At 44.2% G+C, this 23794-nt stretch overlaps 1 protein-coding gene across 4 annotated transcripts in view; it reads right to left on the bottom strand.

Annotated features, from left to right (window-relative positions):
• Positions 1-23794, bottom strand: part of EIF2B3 (eukaryotic translation initiation factor 2B subunit gamma) — a 133880-nt gene that overhangs the window by 56585 nt on the left and 53501 nt on the right. For all 4 annotated transcript variants that reach the window (XR_007775353.1, XM_050961180.1, XM_050961182.1 and 1 more), the window contains one exon: positions 6681-6770. Coding sequence is in view for 3 of the 4 variants with exons in the window: in XM_050961180.1 (XP_050817137.1) it covers positions 6681-6770 (90 nt within the window). In the remaining variant the exon portion in view is untranslated. The remainder of the gene's footprint in view (positions 1-6680; positions 6771-23794) is intronic.

Raw genomic sequence — 23794 nt, 5'->3', positions numbered from 1 at the left:
CTTCTTTACTGAAGTAAGGTTTGAAAGTCAGAACCGGGTCAGATACAGTCCCCCTCGCATCTCATTGCCACGAGTGGTAAGAGGGAATTGAACAGCGCAGGGCCGCTTAGCTCTTTAAGTCTTCTCATGGGAGCATGAGGTGACTCAGGACACATGCGCGGCCCAGACACAGCCTGTCATAACTCTCCTACTCAGATCTGAACCTTAGAGTTCAGAACATGAGAAGCTAGCATGAAACCTCCAAACTTAATTACCAGCTTGGATCTGATATCGCTGCCACCAGCCAGAATTCCAGTGTCTGGCTCACTCTGGTCTCCCCAAAACCTTCCCTGGGGAACCCCAAGACTCAGATGCCCTGAGTCTCACCACAAAGGGAAATAACCCACTTCCCTTCCCCCTCTTTACCTCCTCCCAGATTTCCCCGCCCTGGGTACTCTAGGAGACCCCCTGCTTCAAGTCCTTGAAACACCATACCGAGAAATCAAATATTTCTCTCCCCTCACCCAGAGGTTATGCAAATTCAGGCTTAGTAAATCTAACACAAAGAGATTCTCTCTTCCCCCCTGTCTTCTTCCTCCCGCCAATTCCCTGGTGAGCTGCAGACTCAACCCCCTAGAGCCCCCACTAAAAAAAAAAATCCAACAGGTCTTAAAAAGAAAGCTTTATATAAAAAGAAAGAAAAAGACACAAAATGGTCTCTGTATCAAGGTGACAATATACAGGGTCAATTGCTTAAAAGAAAAAATGAATAAACAGCCTTATCCAAAAAGAATACAATTTAACACATTCCAGCAACTACACACATGTAAATACAAAAAACAATATAAACCTATTGTCTTACTATTCTTGTACTTACAACTTGGAAACAGAAGATTAGAAAGCCTGGAGATTCCTGTGGTCACTCTCAGAGCCCAGAAAGAGAACAGACCAAGAACAAGGGACTCACACTCAAAACTTCCCTCCACCCAGATTTGAAAAAGTCTTGTTTCCTGATTGGTCCTCTGGTCAGGTGTTGTTTGTTACCCCTTTCCAGGTGAAAGAGACATTAACCCTTAGCTATGTGTTTATGACACAGCCTGGTAGGCAAAAGATTCCAAGTGTGCATGCATGAGGTGCATGTTCAGCTCCAGTGGGATCCACATGGACACGGCCTCGAAGGAGAACATGTATTTTATGGGGTCAGAAAAAATCTGCAGTAGGATGAAGTCTGACAAAAGTGATCTTAGCCAAGAACCACATTTTTTCATATATTATATATACAATAAAAATGATTTGGGGGGAAAATTATAAGTAGGGCTATATTTGTTAAAGAAGCCTCAACTTGGCCTCTAATTTACTGCTCACCATCAATTGAGGGTGAAAATGACAGCATTCAGCCGACGAGGCCTCATTTGTGGGGACAATCAAGTAGTTAGCCATCTACCATAAATGCTATCCTTTGTGCCTGCAACTGACTGTGGGCATGATATTATTGATACATCCTGTGTACTATAAACACACATTGCACGCACGCACGTGCACAAATCCATGCCTATTGCACAGACCCCCATTCTCCACTCTGCCAGCACAAATTCACAAAAGGAGTTTTGAGGTGTCAATGATAAACTCTGTAAAGCAGAAAAGTTGCTGTATTATTTTTTTAAACAGAAATTCTGCCAGGGTAGAGCTTTGGAAATATTTTGGAAACGGAACAAATGAAAATCGACCATGTTATTTCATGTAGATCACTATTTTTCCACTGAAAGTTTCCTGGGGATTGTAAGCAAGCCAACTTTGAGCACGTACTGCATTGATATTAACACCTGCCTATACAGCATGCCTGCTCGAAGAGCACAGGCTCTGATCCTCCCTCTGCTACCGACTGTGCTCATAAGGGAAAAGGGAATAAGGACTCTTTTTCCATTTCCCCTGCAAGCAGGAGCAAGGCAGGATTCCAACCTAGTGCTCAAGAGAGAGTGCCAGAAAAGGGGACTGGCTACCGTGCTGGCCAGCACCACGGAGCCCAGGGATGTGAGGCCTGCCAGCTGTGGGGTGTGAGCATGCCCCCAAGCCAGCTACAGCCTCTGCAGCTGTCTGCAGCATGCTGGCCTTTGCTGCATGCTGATCCTTTTAAGAGAAGCAATACTGTGCACTTCTCTTTGAGGTGCAGGTGTTCACCATGAGCCATCCAGCCCCACACTGGCAGAATGGCTCCTGTAATTAACACACGGCCAGCAGTGTTCCACTTCTCCCTCACCACTCCGAGGGACTCCTAGCACTAACAATTTGGCCTTCAAGTTATCTTTATCCTCATAAAGGAGGCTTTATTTTATTTATTTATTTATTTATTTTTAAAAAGGAAAAACTTTCTCATAGGTGCCATGTTTTGGACCCTGCATAGAGAAGCAAGATCTTCTATTGAGTCACACTGGTATCAGGGTCTAGGGATCTAGCTCAGTGGTCTGAGCATTGGCCTACTAAACCCAGGGTTGTGTGTTCAATCCTTGAGGGGGCCGCTTAGGGATCTAGGGCAAAATCAGTACTTGGTCCTGCTAGTGAAGGCAGGGGGCTGGACTTGATGACCCTTCAGGGTCCCTTCCAGTTCTAGGAGAGAGACAGTTATGTAGAGGTATTCTGCTGACTCACCATGGCACCACTACCGAGGTGGTCCCATTAGCTCCAATCTCTCGGAGGCAGAGGGAACAGAAGGTCCTGCAGGGAAAATCCCAAGGAACAGCCTACCTCAGGGTAAATTGTAGACCAAGTCTGTTTCTTGTTGTTTAAGTTTACATTATAGGTAACTCCCCAGGAAGACAGCAAGTTTGGACCATCTTAGTGTAATGTGTGTATTGTGCCAGGGCAAGGTGGGACTGTCACAAGTTTATAGGCCTGTTCCGCTGGAATTCAGAATTGGGATAGTGTTAGAGAGTTGCGTGGGATTTGGGGGGGCCATTTTAACTGCCAAAAAGATCTACTTTTTCACACGCAAAGTGTGTTTTTCCTTCTGTGAAGAAATAAATCCTGAAAAACCTTTGCCAGGTTTAAACAAATAATAGCAAGGGTGTATGACCTCTTGACTGTACAAGGACACAAACAGTGCAGTACTTGATGTACACATAATACATAAGACAAAAATAATGGCAGTTTTCACTGACCATCATTCAAATGCACTAGGGAACCCTGCTTTTCGGAAGCTCTAGAACTTATTTTCTTTGCCAACAGACTTTGCTGTAACATAACAGAATTTCTAGTGGGAATATCAATTACTCGTTCACATTTAATATATTATCAAGCCTGAAGTTCTGCGAGCCGAGTTATGGACTGGTCAATAAGAATCAGCGCTCTCACAGTATCGTCCATCAGAGAGTTCTAAGCATTTTACAAACATTGATTAATTTAGTCTCCCAACAGTCCTGGGTAGAGGAGGACACTGAGGCTCAGTGGTTTGAGCATTGGCCTGCTAAACCCAAGGTTATGAGTTCAATCCTTGAGGCGGCCATTTAGGAATCCAGGGCAAAAATCAGTACTTGGTCCTGCTAGTGAAGGTAGGGGGCTGGATTCAATGACCTTTCAAGGTCCCTTCCAGCTCTAGGAGATTGGTATATCTCCAATTATTACTATTATATTTTTAGGGGGGAGGGATAGCTCAGTGGTTTGAGCATCGGCCTGCTAAACCTAGGGTTGTGAGCTCAGTCCTTGAGGGGATCATTTAGGGATCTGGGGTAAAAATCTGCCTGGGGATTGGTCCTGTTTTGAGCAGGCGGTTGGACTAGATGACCTCCTGAGGTCCCTTCCAAACTTGCTATTCTATGAAGGCGTGGCAGAGCTGGTAACAGAATGCCAGAATCCAGACACTGCATCCTGTTCTTGAAGCACAAGACCAGTGCCTTCTCTAGAAATCTTGCACTACTGGATGGCTTCTCTGGGGTCTGACCTTTTCATATCCAAAGCAACAATCATACTTCAACCAACTGTGAACTGCTTAAGCTGCTGTTAAAGGACATTTCTCCCCCTTTATAGCTGATGCTCAGTTTAAGACATTCAATCAATTCAAATTGATTTAATCACCCCCCCCCAATCCAAAGGCGCATTGATGTAATTAAACTAGTTTAAAACTCACATCTTCAATTAAACTGGCACTACTTTGTGTGTAGACCAGGCCCCTATGCTATCTGGAATGACAGGCATTCTGTGCTCCCCAGGTGATCCCACAACCTGCCAGTAATCATAATCTTTCTCTGCAACATGCTGCACCATAGCTGGCCCTAGGAGCCAAGGCTTTAACTGATAGGCAAGGTGTTTTCTGCTTGCGTATGTTAAAATACAATGAAAACAAAATCTGGATCCCTCACTGATACTGCAACAATGAAAAAAGACAAGTTATTCCTACCACCACATCCCCAAGTTCCAATATTAACAGAGTGTAAATATTGCAATACCAAGGAAGTACACTGTGTCAGTGCTTCCTGGCACAGTACAACAGCTTCACTGTTCACTTCAGGCCCTGCTGTTAGTTTTAACCACACTCAAACTTAAACAAGGCATTTGAGCTTCTCCAACCCCAGCGCGGAATTGAAGAAAAGTAAAATCTTAATGAAAGTTTTTTCTCTACACTGACAAACAATCAATCATATAAACGTCAGTACTTTTGAGGCAAAAATATTCCACAGGATCTTTCAAAAGTCCTGGAATACTGCTACTGAGCATGGAAAGATCTGAGTATGCACTGTCCTTCCCTTCCCCTAGAAAAGAAAAACAAGCTGAGAATGCCCACCAGTGCCGGAAGCCTGAAAACCGGGTTATTCATTGTGGCAGGAATCCCATTTTTTAAGCATGGCGATACTGTACTATGATTGGCTCTCTCACAGTTGGTTATTGGTTGAATAATAAACATGTAGCTGAATAAAGATAAACTAGCGACCACCTGTGGGTGGTAATCTGAGTTTTGTTATCAAGCCTTGAAAATGTTAACTAAATGGTCTGATACATGAAGTCAAGAAGTCAATTATAATTTAAAGGGCTTAGAAAATAAAACCTAATTGAAGAGATGTGGGCATGTTCAGCATACAGCTAATGGACAGCCAACGATCACTGCACAAATGAATAGGCCAGGGAGCCATTACAGGTATGGAGAACAGAATTTGGCATTTTCATAACAGAAAGTGCAATCCTGCTCTTGCTGAAGTCAAACCTCTACCTGGCTTCATGCTACAAGCCTTAAAAATATTACGAGCCAAATTTTCAAAAATGAGATCTAATTTTGCACAGGCCTTTTATGGATGCCAATAAAAAATGCTGATTTCTATCCCTCTGAAATTATTATTTGTATACACACAGGGACCAGAACCGAGCTATGCGAGGCACTGGTGGCCCAGAGTTTACCAGCTATGTTTAAGACAAGACACAGACAAGGAGGGCACAATATAGGCAGTGAGGCAGTGAAAGGCATGAGACATCTAACATTCTCGTTTGCGCCTGTAAAACTAAATGGGCTGAGGCCTTTGTGAAAATATGGCCCTATGTGTTCACTAAGGAAAGAAAGGCACAAACTACGTTTCACTCTGATGTCATGTGACCCACAAACATGACTCCACAAATGCCACCTGCCTTCCAAAATGAACTATAATCGAGCACTGGGAGCTTCGGCTGCTCCAAGTACTAGCTACCTGTGGCCAATCAAGATTTGTTACCAATGCCTACGATTAATTCAACTGATCCCAAGTGCCAGTCCCAGCAATGGAGAAGCACTACACTCAACAGCGGTGAGAGTCCCCTGGGGATTTGTCACCGATTTTCCATTTAAAAGAGACACACAAACAGTCCTGATCCTGCAGACTTTCCACATGTGGAACCTCCAACCAAATACCCAAGAGAGGGCATGCATCATGAGAACCTGTATTTGTGCCTTCCTTTGTGATCAAGGCCACTAGAAGTTTCTTCCTTCCTCAATGTTCTCTCTTCTGTCAGTTTCTCTGCTAAGAAATATGGCTATGAATTCAACATCTAGTAATGACCTTTAGCCTCCATCTCACTTCAAAGGGGGAAAATATATCTGAGAACTTACTGAACATTCTCTATCTGGAGTGGGCATGACAGATGCCACAGAAGATCTAGGAACTGAAAGTCATCCCCAGGCTGAACTACTAGCTGCGTTTGGTTTAAGGTAAACACATTGATTTTTTTTTTCCTGTTTCATGAAATGTTATAGCCAAGATCACTCTCGTCTTCTATAAATGGATGTTTTCCTTACCCTTGGTGGGTGGTCTCAGAGTTTCCACACAGAAACAACACAAACTAAGAACACAGGATGCTACAGAGATAGCAGGTGGGGAGGGGGAGAGAAAAGGTGATTACTGAGCATGTACTGAAGAAAAAGAAATAGCCATGAAATGTATTTACATCTCTACACACTTAGGAAACTCTAGAAGAAATGACTAGCCTATGAAGTACAGCTGTGTAGGTAGAAGCAAGGAACACGGTGAGATTATCAGAACAGAAGCAAATTTGTCTGCTTTTTAATTCTGCTGTTGCAGGATTTAAAACAAAGGCTCAGAAATTAATAGAAATCAGAGCTTTTTAAACACAGCTAAGTGTTTGGACAAGTTATTTGATTTTAGAAACGGTTGAATAATGCTGCAGAAAGACAGCTACGTATCACATTAAAGGTCTGGCATCACCACCTCCCTCTGCCCATTCCTTACCTGTTTTCTGCAAGGAAGTCCACCACGTATTTCTTCAGGCAGTATAGATGGGCATCCGCCAGCCCTGTCCTGATGTGCATTCGAGGATGCCTGGAAGGGAAAAAAAACAGGGAACTCACACCACAGCCATTTTTAAGAGCTCTACCTTGTTGTTAAAGCAATGGATGTAAAAGTTTATAAGGGGCAAACGTATTCCTACCCATCTACAGCAGGCTTCACAAAGAGCCCATCACTGGAATCTGTCTATAAACGTACACCTGCTGGCTCTGCACTGACCGATTACACAACACTTCCCTCCAAAAGTCATTATTTCTGCTACCTTTCCTTTGTAAGCAGAGATTGTACGCTGCTGGAGAAAAAGCCAAGGTAACAGGCCCAGCCTGTTCCAACTTATAGCGAGTAACGTCAGGGTACCATCATTTAAAGACTAACCTGTGGCACTGCAGCTCCAGCCCCCTTTAATGTCATACTCCTCTAATGAACACAACTCACTTCAAGGAGGCAACAACTGTATTTCTTCCAACACCACGGTGGGGAGGCCTTTGAGAGAAGGGAGCGGCTCTCCTTTCCCACTGGAACACCATACTAGGTCACAGCTCGAGTCCAGAGCATATGGTTATGTGATGTAGTCACGCAGAAAAGGCCATTCAAATACTCTCTCATCACTGGCCCTCACTGACCAGCTGTGAATGCGGAGGTCCTACCTATAACTGGTGGCAGCGACAGCATTTCTGGTAACTCTCAGTATTCTCGAGTGATTCGAATCTGGGTTAAGAACAAAGGGCAGTTCACATCCTCTAGAGCAGTAAGGCCCATTCATTCCTTCCTCCTGCACATCCTCTTTCCCTCTAAAGACACTGTGAAGCCCTGTACTGAAGAACTCTGGCATTTCACATTGATTTTGCTTTCCCCTCCATACTAAACTTGTCTCATTCAAAAATGTTCTGGCACAAGGAAAGGGATGTCTGATCCTCTTTCCTATTCCCAGAGCAAAACATAGGCACTGTGCTAGGCTAGTCAATAACAATAAAACACTATCAAATATTTTTAACGAGACTCATCAAGCAAGAAGAGTTAGTAAGGAGGGAAACTCCCACCCACACCTGAATCTGACTTTATTTTTAGCTCTTTCCCCTTTGATGTCTGAATTCAATTACGAAGCTTGACCCAACACATCCTACCAGTGTGCGCTCTCCCTACACCACCCCACACCCTTGTTCTGCTTTCCCCAGGATCAAGAGCACTTGCTTTTTACTTGTGTTAGTTAGGCCAGGAAAAGGATCACTTTACAACTCTGGGCAGGTTGTCTTGGGATGAGGTGGAAAGAGCAGTTCTCTGTACAGAGCATGACAGAAACCCACAATACTAGTAGGCAGGGAACAGTCTTTACAACTGACTACGGTGAGTGTTCTGTTGAAAGTGTTTTTCTGCGTATGTCCCTTATTTATTGGATTGGACTGGACTATCAAGGCACATAAGCAGGACAATTCTACTTTCATTTAGGAGCATTTCTCAAGTGCGTCATTGAGCCCAAGCTAAAGGTATTATGAACTAAGTATTCACTGTCTTAACATCCCACTTGTAAAGGAAAGATCTTACAATACTAGGGTAACACTTTACTGTAACGTAAAGCGTGTTACACTAAAAACTGATATATAAACATGGATGGGATTACTTCACTAACAGAAACATGAGCTCACCTACTAATGCTCCAGGACCGATGTTATCAATGGGCCGGATGTGGCTATGAAAGGAAGCCCTAATAGCAATGTTCTCTATGCAAAGAGGATAGGGAATCCCACTAGTTTTAAAGAGACTGGACTCCCACTAGTTTTAATGACTGGAAGTTAGCTAATGTAACACCAATATTTAAAAAGGGCTCTAGAGGTGATCCTGGCAATTACAGACCGGTAAGTCTAACGTCAGTACCGGGCAAATTAGTTAAAACAATAGTTAAGAATAAAATTGTCAGACACATAGAAAAACAAACTGTTGAGCAATAGTCAACATGGTTTCTGTAAAGGGAAATCATGTCTTACTAATCTATTAGAGTTCTTTGAAGGGGTCAACAAACATGTGGACAAGGGGGATCCAGTGGATATAAGTGTGTATGCGCTGGTTAGGCCTCAACTGGAGTACTGTGTCCAGTTCTGGGCATTGCATTTCAAGAAATATGTAGAGAAACTGGAGAGGGTCCAGAGAAGAGCAACAAGAATGATTAAAGGTCTTGAGAACATGACCTATGAAGGAAGGCTGAAAGAATTGGGTTTTAGTTTGGAAAAGAAAAGACTGAGAAGGGACTCGATAGCAGTTTTCAGGTATCTAAAAGGGTGTCATCAGGAGGAGGGAGAAAACTTGTTCACCTTAGCCTCCTTTGATAGAACAACAAGCAATGGGCTTAAACTGCAGCAAGGGAGATTTAGGTTGGACATTAGGAAAAAGTTCCTAACTGTCAGGGTAGTTAAACACTGGAATAAATTGCCCAGGGAGGTTGTGGAATCTCCATCTCTGGAGATATTTAAGAGTAGGTTAGATAAATGTCTATCAGGGATGGTCTAGATAGTATTTGGTCCTGCCATGAGGGCAGGGGACTGGACTCGATGACCTCTCGAGGTCCCTTCCAGTCCTAGAGTCTATGAATCTATGAATCTATAAGTGTACTTAGATTTCCAGAAAGCATATGACAAGGTCCCGCACCAAAGACTCTTATGTAAATTAAGCTGTCATGGGATAAAAGGGAAGGTCCTTTCATGGACTGAGAACTGGTTAAAAGACAGAGAACAAAGGGTAGGAATTAATGGTAAATTCTCAGAATGGAGAGGGGTAACTAGTGGTGTTCCCCAAGGGTCAGTCCTAGGACCAATTCTATTCAATTTATTCATAAATGATCTGGAGCAAGGGGGTAAACAGTGAGGTGGCAAAGTTTGCAGATGATACTAAACTACTCAAGATAGTTAAGACCAAAGCAGATTGTGAAGAACTTCAAAAAGATCTCACAAAACTAGAGTGACTGGGCAACAAAATGGCAAATGAAATATAATGTGGACAAATGTAAAGTAATGCACATTGGAAAAATAACCCCAACTATACATACAATATGATGGGGGCTAATTTAGCTACGATGAGTCAGGAAAAAGATCTTGGAGTCATCATGGATAGTTCTCTGAAGATGTTCAAGCAGTGCGCAGAGGCGGTCAAAAAGGCAAACAAGATGTTAGGAATCATTAAAAAGGGGACAGAGAATAAGACTGAGAATATATTATTGCCCTTATATAAATCCATGGTACGCCCGCATCTCGAATACTGTGTACAGATGTGGTCTCCTCACCTTAAAAAAGATATTCTAGCACTAGAAAAGGTTCAGAAAAGGGCAACTAAAATGATTAGGGGTTTGGAGAGGGTCCCATATGAGGAAAGATTAAAGAGGCTAGGACTCTTCAGCTTGGAAAAGAGGAGACTAAGGGGGGATATGATAGAGGTATATAAAATCATGAGTGATGTGGAGAAAGTGGATAAGGAAAAGTTATGTACTTATTCCCATAATACAAGAACTAGGGGTCACCAAATGAAATTAATAGGTAGCAGGTTTAAAACAAATAAAAGGAAGTTCTTCTTCACACAGCGCACAGTCAACTTGTGGAACTCCTTATCTGAGGAGGTTGTGAAGGCTGGGACTATAACAATGTTTAAAAGGGAACTGGATAAATTCATGGTGGCTAAGTCCATAAATGGCTATTAGCCAGGAAGGGTAAAAAACGGTGTCCCTAGCCTCTGTTCATCAGAGGATGGAGATGGATGGCAGGAGAGAGATCACTTGATCATTGCCTGTTAGCTTCACTCCCTCTGGGGCACCTGGCATTGGCCACTGTCGGTAGACAGATACTAGGCTAGATGGACCTTTGGTCTGACCCGGTATGGCCGTTCTTATGTTCTTATGTAGAGTTTTGAGGTCTTGCATTTGAAAGCCAGAGGACTCCCTCCTGCACAGCATCCTCGGAAAGATTTCCTCCTTTCTATGGAGGATGGAGAATTCTGATAGTCTCTCTCATGAAACCAGGTTTGCAAAAGGCCAGGACCATTGCCCCCGAGAAAATATGAAGGTGACACAGAGAAAGGAAAGGGAGCAAGCAGAAGGGCAGGGGGGACAAGAGAAATGATGGGAGGAGACAACAGATGTGTGAGAAAGGAAGATGGAAAAGACAGCTGAGCAGCAGAAAGACATAAAAAGCAGGGGGAAAGCAGGGAAAACAATGCGAGACAATTCCTAGCTTTAGGGTCTAATTCAAGAAGCCCAATTCCTCTACACAATGCTGGGTTTCCCCTTCCTGAATGCACATGGCCTGGCAATCCCCGTTAAGTGCAAAGATGAAGGGTGGAGGCTGCCTGGGCTACAAAGTTCTAGTAAATACTATCAGAGTGGCTTGCCCTAAGGGCTGGAAGGCCTGGAGCCAGCCGCCAGCCAGCCCTGAATACTATGGAGCCGCACCTGGGAGAGATCAGGTGATTGCCCTACAAAGAGCAGCAGGAAGCTGCAAAGAAAGGGAAGGAAGCTCAGGAAACTGCATAGAGAAAGGCTCCCGCAGGGACCACGCGGACATCAGGGGAGTTTGGAGGCCAGAGCCCAGGAGGCTCCTGGGGGAACCGAGATTGAGTTTGGGCTTGAGGCCAGAGCCAGAAGGCTGAGTTCCAGCTAGGAAGAGCTGGGAGGACAGGCTGTAAGAACAGACTGGGAAGATGAGCTCTGGCTAGAAGATGCCAGAGCTAAGTTTGAGCTTTTGGGTTGTGGCGATGAACTTTAATTTGGGACCCTGAGGAATTCTGAACTGTTTGCGTCATTAAACCAGCCCCAGGCAGGCGTGGCTTTAACCCAGAGAGAAGCCTATGTACCATTCTTAAGAGGCCCTGAAGAGAGGGAAACAGAGGCATGGTGCTGCAGAATGGGTGCTCAGGGGCAGCCAACCCTATTACATGGCTCAAACAGAAGAGTGGAAACCAGGAACTCCTCAGTTAATACTGGCTTAGACACTAAATTCACGTGTGGCCCAGGGTCAGTCACAACCTCTGGGTTTCCATTTCCCCACTGGCAAGATGGAGACAATAGTACTTACCTCCCTGTGATGTTGCGAGCGTTTACAAGCTGATCTTTGAAACATTTTGAAACAAATCTATTTAAGTCCAAGTATCATTATTACAAAATTACAGTCCTGAACACTACATAGCCAGAAGCAAAAGGATATCCTGCTCACAACTCCATCAAATAATATTCGCTAAACCAACAAGACAAACTGATGGTAAGTATGAAGGTTAGCGTTCAGAACTGGACAAGAACAGAACAATAGGCTGGCTAATGCAGGGAGATCTCTTGATGAGGACTCCTGTGCTCCAGAGGTCACCTAAGTGATCTGCAACAGAACAGAGTCACTGATGACATCTGAAGCTGTGATAACGTCAAGTGGATGAAGCTCTGGTCTAAGTAACGTAAACCTGTGGTGAGGAGAGCCAAGCTAAACTAGACTGATACTACTACTCTATCATAACAGGCCACTAAGAAAAAAATGTGATTTAATGTATTACTGTTTAAGTCAAGGTTACCTTCGGGTGAAAGTAACAAGAGGCAAGTAATCTAATCAATTCACAGGGCAGCAAACTCCATCACCAGTTCAAACGAGCAGGTGGTAACAAAGATCAAAAGCAGGATGGCATCCTGCTACACAGCCACAAGAGCCAGCCGATAGAGAGAGAAACAAATACTGACTAACCCTGTCTTGAGCACTGATACACCCAGGTTCAGCAGCCTGAAAAGATAAGGCAGCAGGCCTTTAATTATAGCATCAAAGTCACATAGTATTTGCTGGGAGGAGCTGGTTGCAGCTGGGTAAGCGTTAAATAATTAATGCCGGTTTGTTTGTTTGTTAGTTAAAAAACTTGCCAGACATTTCTCTGGGCAGAGCATTAGATGGGCAGTGATTACAGCCTCCACTGTTTGAATTCCTTTATGTCACACATGAAATCGCACCAAGCTGCTAAGCAACACTTTAGCCCAGCAAATGCTACTGAATTTAGGGCTTGATCCTGCCTTACTGAAATGAAATGGCAAAACTCCCACTGAACGCAATGGTGCAGGATCAGGTTACAGTGCTTACTACTGTGCGTATTTCCATGGATGTCAACAGGGCTGCTCACAGCAGTAAGCACCTTGCGTGGCGGTACGGGTTTGAAGGATCAAGCCCAAATGATGAGGTCTGAGGAGCTCACTGGAGGGAAATCTACAATGGCGAAGTTACGAGAAGTCAGGGGAAGATGGGGGATGAAAAGAAGAGGCTTGCAATGAATGAAAAAAGTCATTTCATTTGTCAAATCAGTGCTCAGCGGCAGGTGGCTCTATAAAATCCTGTGTTTGGATGTGTCTGCACTAAGTTCCCCATGAGCAGTCAGAAAAGTCTGTGCATGCAGTTCCTCACACACCACTCAGAAACGGTAAGCAGCACCAACCGCAGTCTTGCAGACATCTCCCCTCCCACCACTTTGAAAATGGAGCTCTACGCTTTTTCTTCCTGATAACCCCTCTCTCAGGATTTCCTCCCTCAGGGAAATCAGCCACTGATAGTGGAGACTCCTCTTGTTTGAAGAAAAAAAAGGGACATTTGTTTGAACTGTAAACTAATTAAGAGAGACAACCACAAAGAGCTTAAGGTTCAAACCAGCCTTGCACTCCCACGGACAGTGAGGTAATTCCAGTCTGGGGTCAAAATCATAAATCTAGAGGGAGCAGAGGGAATGTTTAAAGCCGAAAAGTCTCTCTGCTCAGCATGGGATATTGCCACATTAACCCCACCACCTCACAAATAAACCAGCTGAGCACGAGGAATCCTGTGGCCTCTCCCCATAACTTCGTACAGCTGTGGATGGAGAGCAGAAATACCCTTGATGAAGCCCAAGGACTTGAAGCTGTCCATATTCCAGTGCCAATCTGAGCACTGTCCTAAGGCAAAGGCACTCACACCTGCAGTGATGAATCTGGCCTCTGACCTTTGAACTAACTGACGTGATCTCTGGGCATCCCATAGTCCTGGGCAGTTAGGGTGTGTTGTTTCCCTTTAAAAAAAAAAAAACACCATGAAATGCTCTAAGTATGCATCACATTCCTCACTCAACCTCCTTCTTAACTCAAGGACATACAGCACTTCTCATCTGTATAACCCACACACTGTACCAGGTCTTTCATATCTCCTGCACTACACGCTAGGTTCTTACACTCACAGGGGCAGCACCTGTTCCAAATGTACATCCCTGTTCCTCGATTGTTTACCCAGAGATGCCGTTCACACATAAAGCTGTGGATGTGAAAGCAATGTGCAGCTCAGTGCTAACAGAAATCTTACAGTAAAAGCTGCTAGCCAACCTTTAAATAGCTCAGGCATTCCTTTTTTTAGAGAAGGAAAGTCCATAGAAAATGTATGGCTCATTTACAGTACAGTTTTTGGCTGGAAAAATTACCAGTAAAAAAAACCAACACTCTTACTTCAGCTCTTCAAAATCACAGCCACTTTATGACCTCAGTTTGATACAGCGCCTTTCATCCAAAGAGATCCCAAAGCACGTAACAAAATGAATGTACCTACTTGTAACTAAGGAGCACTTTGCCCACCAGCGAAATGCTGCCACCTCTGGGCTGAAATGCAGTAGCTGTTTACCGTGCACAGTTTAAGGACAGCCCTGCAAAATTCTATTCACTCCCACACCCCAGACCAGACATGGTTTTGGATGGTGAGTAAAATAGCAGTAGTAGATTTTGTGCCTGCACTGGTAAGTTTTCATGACAAGTTTGGAAGACTGGTTTACAATTAGCAGTGAATACTCAATCCAAAGGAAACTGTGGGAGGAATGTAAATGAGCAGAGATGGGATTACCCGAACTGGAATTTAACAAGGACACGGGCTACTACTGCTAGTCTTATAAAATGTGCTGACAGCATGTGTGACCGGGATCTGTTTTATATCTCATCCAAAATACAGCACCTGCAGCAGCTCCAGACTCCCTCAAACCATGCTAGAACATTAACTACTGACAACAGAGGAAAGACGCAACTTGGTTTCTTAGGACAGTTATAAAGAATGGATATGCTAAATTCACAAATTAATTCCAGTAGCAGATTACCACCAGCTGATGGGAGAGATCTTAAAAAATTACACGAGGAATATTATTTTTTGCACCTAGCTATTTAATACACTATTGCTTTAAAAGAGATACTGCATTTGTATAGCACCTGCAATGGGAAGGTGGTTTTATTTACCATAACGGTTTGTGATGCATTTTTGTCAGAAATAAAGGTCTCCGGATATTATGATTCAGAATGTCTCTCTCCCAACTTCTAGATATGATGCAAGTGATAAATCAAAGGATAAAGCCATAGCTCTCGATTTCCTTAAACTGAAACAATAGTCATTATTAAGAATGCCATACAACACTGGTCATTACAACCATGAAACTGTTTGATAAACAATGCCTCTCAACAGAGCACTTCTTACAGCTGATTACCCTTGAGAAATGACAAACATTTCTACCCAAGGCATAGGCTAATGGTCAGAGCATAGGATTAATAGAGTTTTAGGCCAGAGTGATATGTGAACATAAGAATGGCCCTACTGGGTCAGACCAAAGGTCCATCTAGCCCAGTATCCTGTCTTCCGACAGTGGCCAATGCCAGGTGCCCCAGAGGGAATGAACAGAACAGGGAATCATCAAGTGATCCATCCCCAGTCGCCCATTCCTAGCTTCTGGCAAACAGAGACTAGGGACACCATCCCTGCCCATCCTGGCTAACAGCCATTGATGGACCTATCCTCCATGAATTTATCTAGTTCTTTTTTGAACCCTTGAACTTGATGATCAAGTCTGACCTTCTGCATAACATGGGCCAGAGAATTTCATCCAGCGTCTCTTGCATCTACGTTTTGGACAGGGACACTGTCTGACCTTATACAAATCATTTACTCTGCTCCAGTTCCTCCGTCTGTAAAATGGTAATAGCGATACTATCTACCTCCTTAATTCCCAGGGACACTAAGTGCCATTGCTTGCGGCTGGTTCTGTAGATGAGTGCCCATGCTCTCTACTCAGCTAAATGCCTGCTGCTGAAGAGAGCGCTTTCCTCCACTTGGCTTTGCAGGTCCTCCTGGCCATTCCCAGGGCCAGTGGCTGAATGGAGGTGGGTGGGTGATGGCTCTGTACAATTTATTAATTCCAATTGATACTGTGACGTTGTGTTATGAAAGACTGCTGTATTCTGAGTGCCTGTCTGTATGTGGATCCATTACTGTGGATGGGGCCTGTAGCAGATAGCCCCAGACAGGTACAAAGCAAAAGACTTAAGGCTGACAGCAGTACTTAAGCCTCAAAGGTTATGCATCCATAGGGGGAAAAAGAGTTTAGGTGACTTCTCTGAAGGGAGGCAGTAAGGTAGGATTAGTGGACATTTATCAAGAGAAGAACAAAAAGGGCCAGAGACCAGGAGGGGTTTAAAAAGTAAGAGAAACACAGTAACAGGGGCCAGACAGGAAGAGGAAGCTCAGGCCAGAAGACAGCAGGGTCGCAGAAGCTGGATACGTATAATGGAACATAAAAGTGTTAGGCTGTGCAAAGCATACATGTGCAAAGAGACTTGCACTATGAACTCCAACCTGTGGGTGCAGTTCTGGCAGAGTGTTTAAGTGACTGGGGTACCTCAGGCAGTGCTGACCTTGGGGGCTGAGGACAGACTGGCTGAAGAGCCTCATTTCCACAGAGTCAGTGCCCTGGAAACAAGCCAGGGAGAAACCAGTGCTGCAGTCTGCGGAGGCTCTAGGAGCTTAACACAGCCCTGGGGATCCAGAACAGCAGAGGCTCGGATTCCCCTCCTGGGGGCGCTCACTGGCAACAGTGACAGGGGAAAAGGGGGCACAGAGTTCCCCTTATCCCATTCACCCCTCTCTGATCTTTCTCTTGCTTACACACGCATGCCAAAAAAAAGGGATGCAGAGAAAGGGATGGAAAGGTGAAGTGAGATAGGCAGCGGAAAGACTTGCCTGCACTGGGGTAATTTTGCACCAGTGTAGCTGCACTGATGCAATCCCCTAGCATAGACATGTTGTTCTGCTGTAGCTTACTTGGGACAGCGAAAGGGAGAGAGCATGTGCCAGAGAGGCGGCACTAAGCAATGGAGGGGTTAGTATGAATGAGGGGGTAGGCTGACTAGAGAAGCAGCCCAGTGAAACGGGGAAGGAATGGGAGAGGGCAAGATGGCATTCACAGATCTTAAACTGGAACCCTGGCAGTTATTTGTTCCATACACAACGGGAAAAGTTCCTTCTCATGTTTGCCAAGCGCTGTGAACATGTAGAGCACTGCCCACAAATGGCAAGCACCAATATTATACACATTCCATATAACATCTGAAACTACACCTAGAATCGGGCCAAGAGCAAAGCCATTTATTGCATACTAAAAGTGATTCAATTCTAACTAGAACGGAACTTAATTTAGTCCGTTTGGATCAGATCCAGTCTCCAAGTTCATTTTTCTTATGTTGGGCTAGAAAATGATTTAAGGAAGATAATCCAGCGTTGGAAGACTCTCTGTTTTATTGAGGAAGGAGTAACAACTGAAGCTCTGCAACTTAGAGACTTACAACCTTTAGCTCCTTTTATCCCTCCCAACACATGTGCTCACGTGGAAAGTCACTTGGGTAAAGAATTATTCCATGAAATCAACAGGACTGAAGAGATGGCAACCCATAAGGGGAACAAGCTTTACGCAAACATGAGAAGTCAAAGGATTGTAGGGATGCTACTGAAGAACAGCAGCTCCAGTTGCTCGCTCCTACGCCAGTTCCCAAAGGGCCAAGCAGTAGACAGCCGATATATTTTCTTAAATCAAATAATTACAGTGAATGCATGGGAAACAGTGAAACTAAAAACTGGGTCGAAGCTGTAGGTCGTTGTAACGTGGACCTGCCTCCAGCCCCATCCTCTTCCCTGCAGAAACTGCAACGAGTCCTCCAGGTGTGCTCTTGGTGAAGCTCTCTTTCAAGACCTCTTCACCAATGTCATCTCCAAGATTAGGTAGATTTTACTAGGGTTGGCTCAAAGGATAGAAGAATGGGCTGGATGAATGGACTATAAGGTTGATAGAAAGCTGGCTAGGTCGTTGGGTTCAACGGGTAGTGATCAATGGCTCCACGTCTAATTGGCAGCTGGTATCAAGCAGCATGCTCCAAGGATTGGTCCTGGGGCCGGTTTTGTTCAATATCTTCATTAATGATCTAGAGGATGGTGTGGACTGCACTCTCAGCAAGTTTACAGATGACACTAAAATGGCAGGAGTGGTAAATACGCTCGAGGGTAGGGATAGGATACAGAGGGACCTAGACAAATTAGAGGATTGGCCCAAAAGAAATATGATGAGGTTCAACAAGGACAAGTACAGAGTCCTGCACTTAGGAAGAAAGAATCCCATGCACTGCTACAGACTAGGGACCGAGCGGCTAGGCAGCAGTTCTGCAGAAAAAAGACCTAGGGGTTACAGTGGACGAGAAGCTGTATATGAGTTGACAGTGTGCCCTTGTTGCTAAGAAGAAAAATGGCATTTTGGACTGCATAAGTAGGAGCATTGCCAGCAGATCGAGGGATGTGATCATTCCCCTCTATTTGGCATTGGTGAGGCCTCATCTGGAGTACTGTGTCCAGTTTTGGGCCCACACTACAAGAAGGATATAGAAAAATTGGAGAGAGTCCAGCAGAGGGCAACAAAAATGATTAGGGGGCTGGAGCACATGACTTATGAGGAGAGGCTGAGGGAACTGGGATTGTTTAGTCTGCAGAAGAGAAGAATGAGGGGGGATTTGATAGCTGCTTTCAACTACCTGAAAGGGGGCTCCAAAGAGGATGGATCTAGACTGTTCTCAGTGGTACCAGATGACAGAACAAGGAGTAATGGTCTCAAGTTGCAGTGCGGGAGGTTTACATTGGATATTAAGGAAAACTTTTTTGACTAGGAGGGTGGCAAAGCACTGGAATGGGTTACCTAGGGAGGTGGTGGAATCTCCTTCCTTAGAGGTTTTTTAAGTCAGGCTTGACAAAGCCCTAGCTGGGATGATTTAGTTTGGAATTGGTCCTGCTTTGAGCAGGGGGTGGGACTAGATACCTCCTGAGGTCCCTTCCAACCCTGATATTCTATGATTCTATTAAAGGAAATCTATACTCTGTAAAATCTGCAAATTTAAAGCAATTGTTGGGCTCCACACTGTAAATAAAACTAACACCCTAAACTGCAACTAAAATAGTCACACTGCAACTAAAAACTTAACTGGGGACAGAAAAGACAAGGTGAAAATGAGTGCGTTCCTTTTACTGGATGGTGCCAGCAGCAGGATAACATCAACAGCCTTCACAGCGTTCTATGGCTCCCACTGGGTGCCAACCTAATGGACATCCAATCAAAGCCATCCCCTTCTGTCCAATTAATTAATTGGAGACTTGAAAACCCCTCCACCCCCTGCCCCTGTTGTGCCCAGCCCCATACACGGGCAGAGGGACAGTGAGTGCTACAGAGCTGAAATCCTCTTTTGGAAAGAATGGGGTTTTTCAAGACTGAACTTGTGTAGTCTTAAAAGAGCGTCTTTTACAAGAGCGTTTGAAGCTAAAAGTGGCATGTTCATAAAACGCCAGCAAATACCGCTCCTCTTCACATGCTGCATTTATAACGCAAACAAAATTTAATTTCATAACTATTGTGGCTGCTCAGTGCCAGAGGCCACCAAACCTGTGGGATGCCAGTAGCACCATGACTCAGGGAGGCACTGGAGTTGCTTCAGAAGCTGGGCCTTGTAGGCGCTAACCCCGGTAGGTCCCAATAACCACTCAGACACACGTGGCTAAGGGAAGGGGTATTTTACTAGGGCGGGCAGGAAAGGAAAAGGTTGCAAATACTGTAGGTTCAGAGGCTTAGACAGTTACAATTCAAAGTGAACAGCAGCAGTGATTGTGGGTCCCTTGGGCAGCCCAGTAAAGAGTCAAGACTCTTCAGGGATAATGCCCGGGGTGCCCTCCCCAGTCCAGTCTCTGTTCAAGCGTTTACCAGGCTCAGTTACCATCTCTCACGGGGGCGCCTCTGCACTGACTCCCTGCCAACCACTGCAGCTCCCCAGCAAGTCCCACACAGGCCTGCCCCCAGCTGTACGGTCTGGTGGCAACAGCCTGTTCCACATGCGGCTCTCAGTGCAGTTCTAGGGATTCCGCCTCTCTCCAGATCCCTGCTTGCCACCCAGCTGCTGCTTCAGCTTTTCTGCAGCTCCTGGCTAGCCAACGTACAGCAGAGGCTTCCACACTGAGCCCAGCCATCCCTGCTCTAGGACCTTCCCCTTCACCTGGTCAGGAGAAAGGGGATGCATAGTGGGAAGCAGGCTGAAGGGAGTTGGAGTCCCCTGCTTGGCAAATCCATCACAACACATCTCTTTCCATGGGGCCCAAGAAGAGCCTGCAACAACTGGCTGGTAGAAGAAGAGGTTTTTTCTGGGCTTTTAAAAAAAAAAAAAAAAAAAAAGAACAACTCCTCATTTTTATGATATTATTTAGTGCGGTGAGCATGGTGCTGTATAAAACTTGGGTAAGACGGTCTCTGGCCCCACAAAAAGCTTACAGCATAGGAGGGAAGAGAGGGCAGACAGGAAGCATGTATAAACCCGAAGAGAAAAACTCAAGTATTCTTATGTTTTACATTATTAAAGGTGCCTCAGTCTAAGCCCATACAGGACTTCCCCCGCAGTAAATCTGGTACACGGTCACTTCCTTGGACCTTGATCTATGGTGAGGGAAGTACTGTCATTTCATGTTCCCTGTGGTCACTCTCTGCTGAACTAGTGTTCTGAACCTCAATTCCCTTCGACTTCCCTACGCAAGGATTTAAAACAAAGACGACAAATAGATTCACATAGCAGATTCACAGAACTGCTGCAATCAAGTAACACATCAGCCCCATCTTGCTCCTTGACAGATCTCACTCAGTATGTATGAATGGAAAGATATTTAGTCTGTCAGGTCAGGGCAATCAACTGAATGGCTCCAGCCTAGCCAGAAGTTAATGAACATCACTGGGTATGTCTTCACTGCAGAGGAGCCTAGGCTTCCCCTCGGTGATACATCCCTACTAGAAAGCCCTACTGAGGTAAAGGGCAACAAAATACATCCAGCTGGAATTGTGGAAGGCTTTGGTCGACATCCAAGCTTGATTAGCCTGCATCCTCATTGCAAAATAGGTGGGTTGCCAGTCCAGGCTTCAGTGAAACCCTGGACCAAGCCTATTCCTCAGTCATGCATGCTAGCCTGGGCTAACAAGCCCAGGTGAGAGGTGTGTGGATGGCAGGGGATAGGAGCAACACCCGGATTAGAGCCCTGCAGTGAAGTTATTACGGAAAGGGTATAAGGGCTACAAACACACACTAGGATATTTAAATAATATTTCCCTCAACAGCCATAAATTACACAGGATATATTTGTTTCTTGTCTAACGATATTCCAAAGGTATAAAAAAACAAGTTAATGAAAACTAAACTAGTAATTAGAAAAGACAGAACTCTAATACGATTGCCATCTCTAACCAGACTTAAAAACAAAGCAAAGTTGGAATTAAATTAAAACCAATTAACAGAGATCTCAGATCATCACTTTAATTCAGATAGAACTCTCTGCATGTAAACATTTTAATTATTAATTAGTTTATAAAGAACAACCTCAGAAATACCATGAGGCCATGGATGTGTCAGCGGAAAAAAAGCTCAAGAAAAATCTATCGTACTGCAAAAAGAATAGGATGTTCACCAAGAGTTCAAATTAACATTTTTAAACACATAATTACAGTGGTTGGAACCACACTGGCTTATTTTCTGTTTAGAATAGATTACTCATGATTTAAAATTTCCAGATCTTTTAATGGCAATAACAGAAGTCACTGCATCATATTACTTACTAGGAAGAAACGAGCTTACACCTAAAATGCTTTTGGGAGGATGTTACAGTTGGAACCCTACATCCTTAAACCCCAACTGAATGTCAACATACCATATATACCGCACACTGAAGACAGGTCTAGGTATTTAAAGAGTCTTTCTCATCTTTCATCCGCTTACCAGGGCCTGCATAACTGCTCAAGAATGAGAGCTGGTAATTTTGTTCCTTTTGCAAAGTGACCAGACTGCAGTTAAAATACAATAGTGGACAGAGGAAAACTAGAGCAGGAATCTTGGCTAACCCGATGGATTAAGCCAGTGTTTAGAGCAGTAGGGTACTTTCCTTCCTCTGTATGACTACTGCAGAATAGGAGCTCCATTGAAACAGAACCTTATTCTTCACTTGTTAACTTATTTAATGCAGAAGACTGGTTGAGGGAGGGGGAATTGCTTTTAGAATAAATAGAAGAGATTTTTGCAGTGTTGTTGTTGCTGGTCCTAGGATACGAGAGAGACAAGGTGGGTGAAGAAGTATCTTCTATTGGACCAACTTTTCTGTTGGTGGAAGAGGCAAGTTTTTTGAGCTCCACAGAGCAGAGATTTTGTCTGTTTAAAGAAACATTTTTAAAAAAGAAAAGCAGCTGACCTGAAAGCCAACAAGATGGTGCCCATCACTGTATTTTTAAAATGTAAATGCTGGTGTCATTTCCTTGTTTTATGTGGTTGCGATTACAAAGTCTGGTTTCTAGTGTAACTACTAAGAGCTTTATGGTTTTCTAGTGGGTGTACTGGCATATTGCTTGTCTGGAGACATACCATGACTGTCATGCTTAAACTGGTAGAAGAGATGTTACTAATCCACACTTAAAATAGTCCCTGAATATTAGTGCAATGGCACAGAATGGCCTTTTGCACACAGGACACGTATCACAGACCACAGGATGGGACTGAGGAGCAAAAACACAAACAGCAACTGATGCTTTTACTGTTTAGCTTGCCCATTTGTGGCACCAACCCAAAGGTTCACGGCTAGAGGAAACGTACTGGCAATGACTGGCTGCTGAACTCAAATGCCTCTGTCATCTGATCTTTAAAAAATCTGCATGCAAGTACCACAGTAGCAACAAATCAGATCCTTGCACTTCAATGAGGATAAATGCCATGTCGGACAATTCTCCCATCTTGAACCATTTAGCATTACAAACAGTAAAAAGGACCCTTGTGGTTGATGACCTGCAGATTATCACTTACAATTTTTTTAAACAATCTCAAATGTTATTAAAAACAAAAAACAACTCCCATTTCCCTTCTTGCCTGGAAGACACTGGGTCGATTCCCCAGATGTGGCTAAGACCTGCCTCGGTATTCTCCAGCAGCCCCAACGAGACGAGTATCAGAAGTAGGTTTTCAATGGTTTGAGGTTTATAGGAATGAAAGAAGGAAGAATTAAATTTGAAACTCTGCTTGTTTACTAGCACTAATTAAATATGCCAGATTTCTGGGCAAGGCTTCTTAGCCTGTGGCTCCTAAGTTACTGGCTTGTAAAACAGTCAAAAATTACACAAGTGCAGAGTGAAAGTACACCAATAGAGTGTTTCATGTCCAGTCCTGCCCTCAGCTTGTAAAGAGAGAAATGTGTTAGAAACCATCTGAAACTATAAAGACCTATGCTGGCTTCCTACACTGTAATACAGACTGCTAAAGGGTTGACTTGACAACGATTCCTTCTGAGGCGTGAAGGATCAAGTAGGAGGGGTTAAGAACCAGTGGCCAGCACACAAAATGAACCTTAAAATTCAGCGGCATGCTTACTCCTAAAATACAAGGGCTCCAATTCTGCTCCCACTGAAATTCATGGGAGTTTTTCCATTTACTTCAACAGGAGCAGGGTGGATCCAGTATCTGAACTGAAGAATCTGCAGTTCTCAGAGCAGGATTGTTAATTTACTCAGTGATTCACTGAAAATTGGCTCGTTCCCCCCCCTGGCCACACACACTTGGGATTCCAAATTTAAATCCAACTAAAGGCCACAGCCAATTTGCATAATCCACTGAGACTGTAACCTCTTTGGGGCAGGCAGGGTGACTTTGCTCTGAGTTTGTGCAGCACCTAGGCACTACTTCAGTAGTGACC

The sequence above is a fragment of the Gopherus flavomarginatus genome, chromosome 7 (assembly GCF_025201925.1).
Source record: "Gopherus flavomarginatus isolate rGopFla2 chromosome 7, rGopFla2.mat.asm, whole genome shotgun sequence".
NCBI lineage: Eukaryota > Metazoa > Chordata > Testudines > Testudinidae > Gopherus > Gopherus flavomarginatus.
Note: the sequence above shows the minus strand (reverse complement) of the source record. Positions and strands in the feature narration are given on the sequence as shown.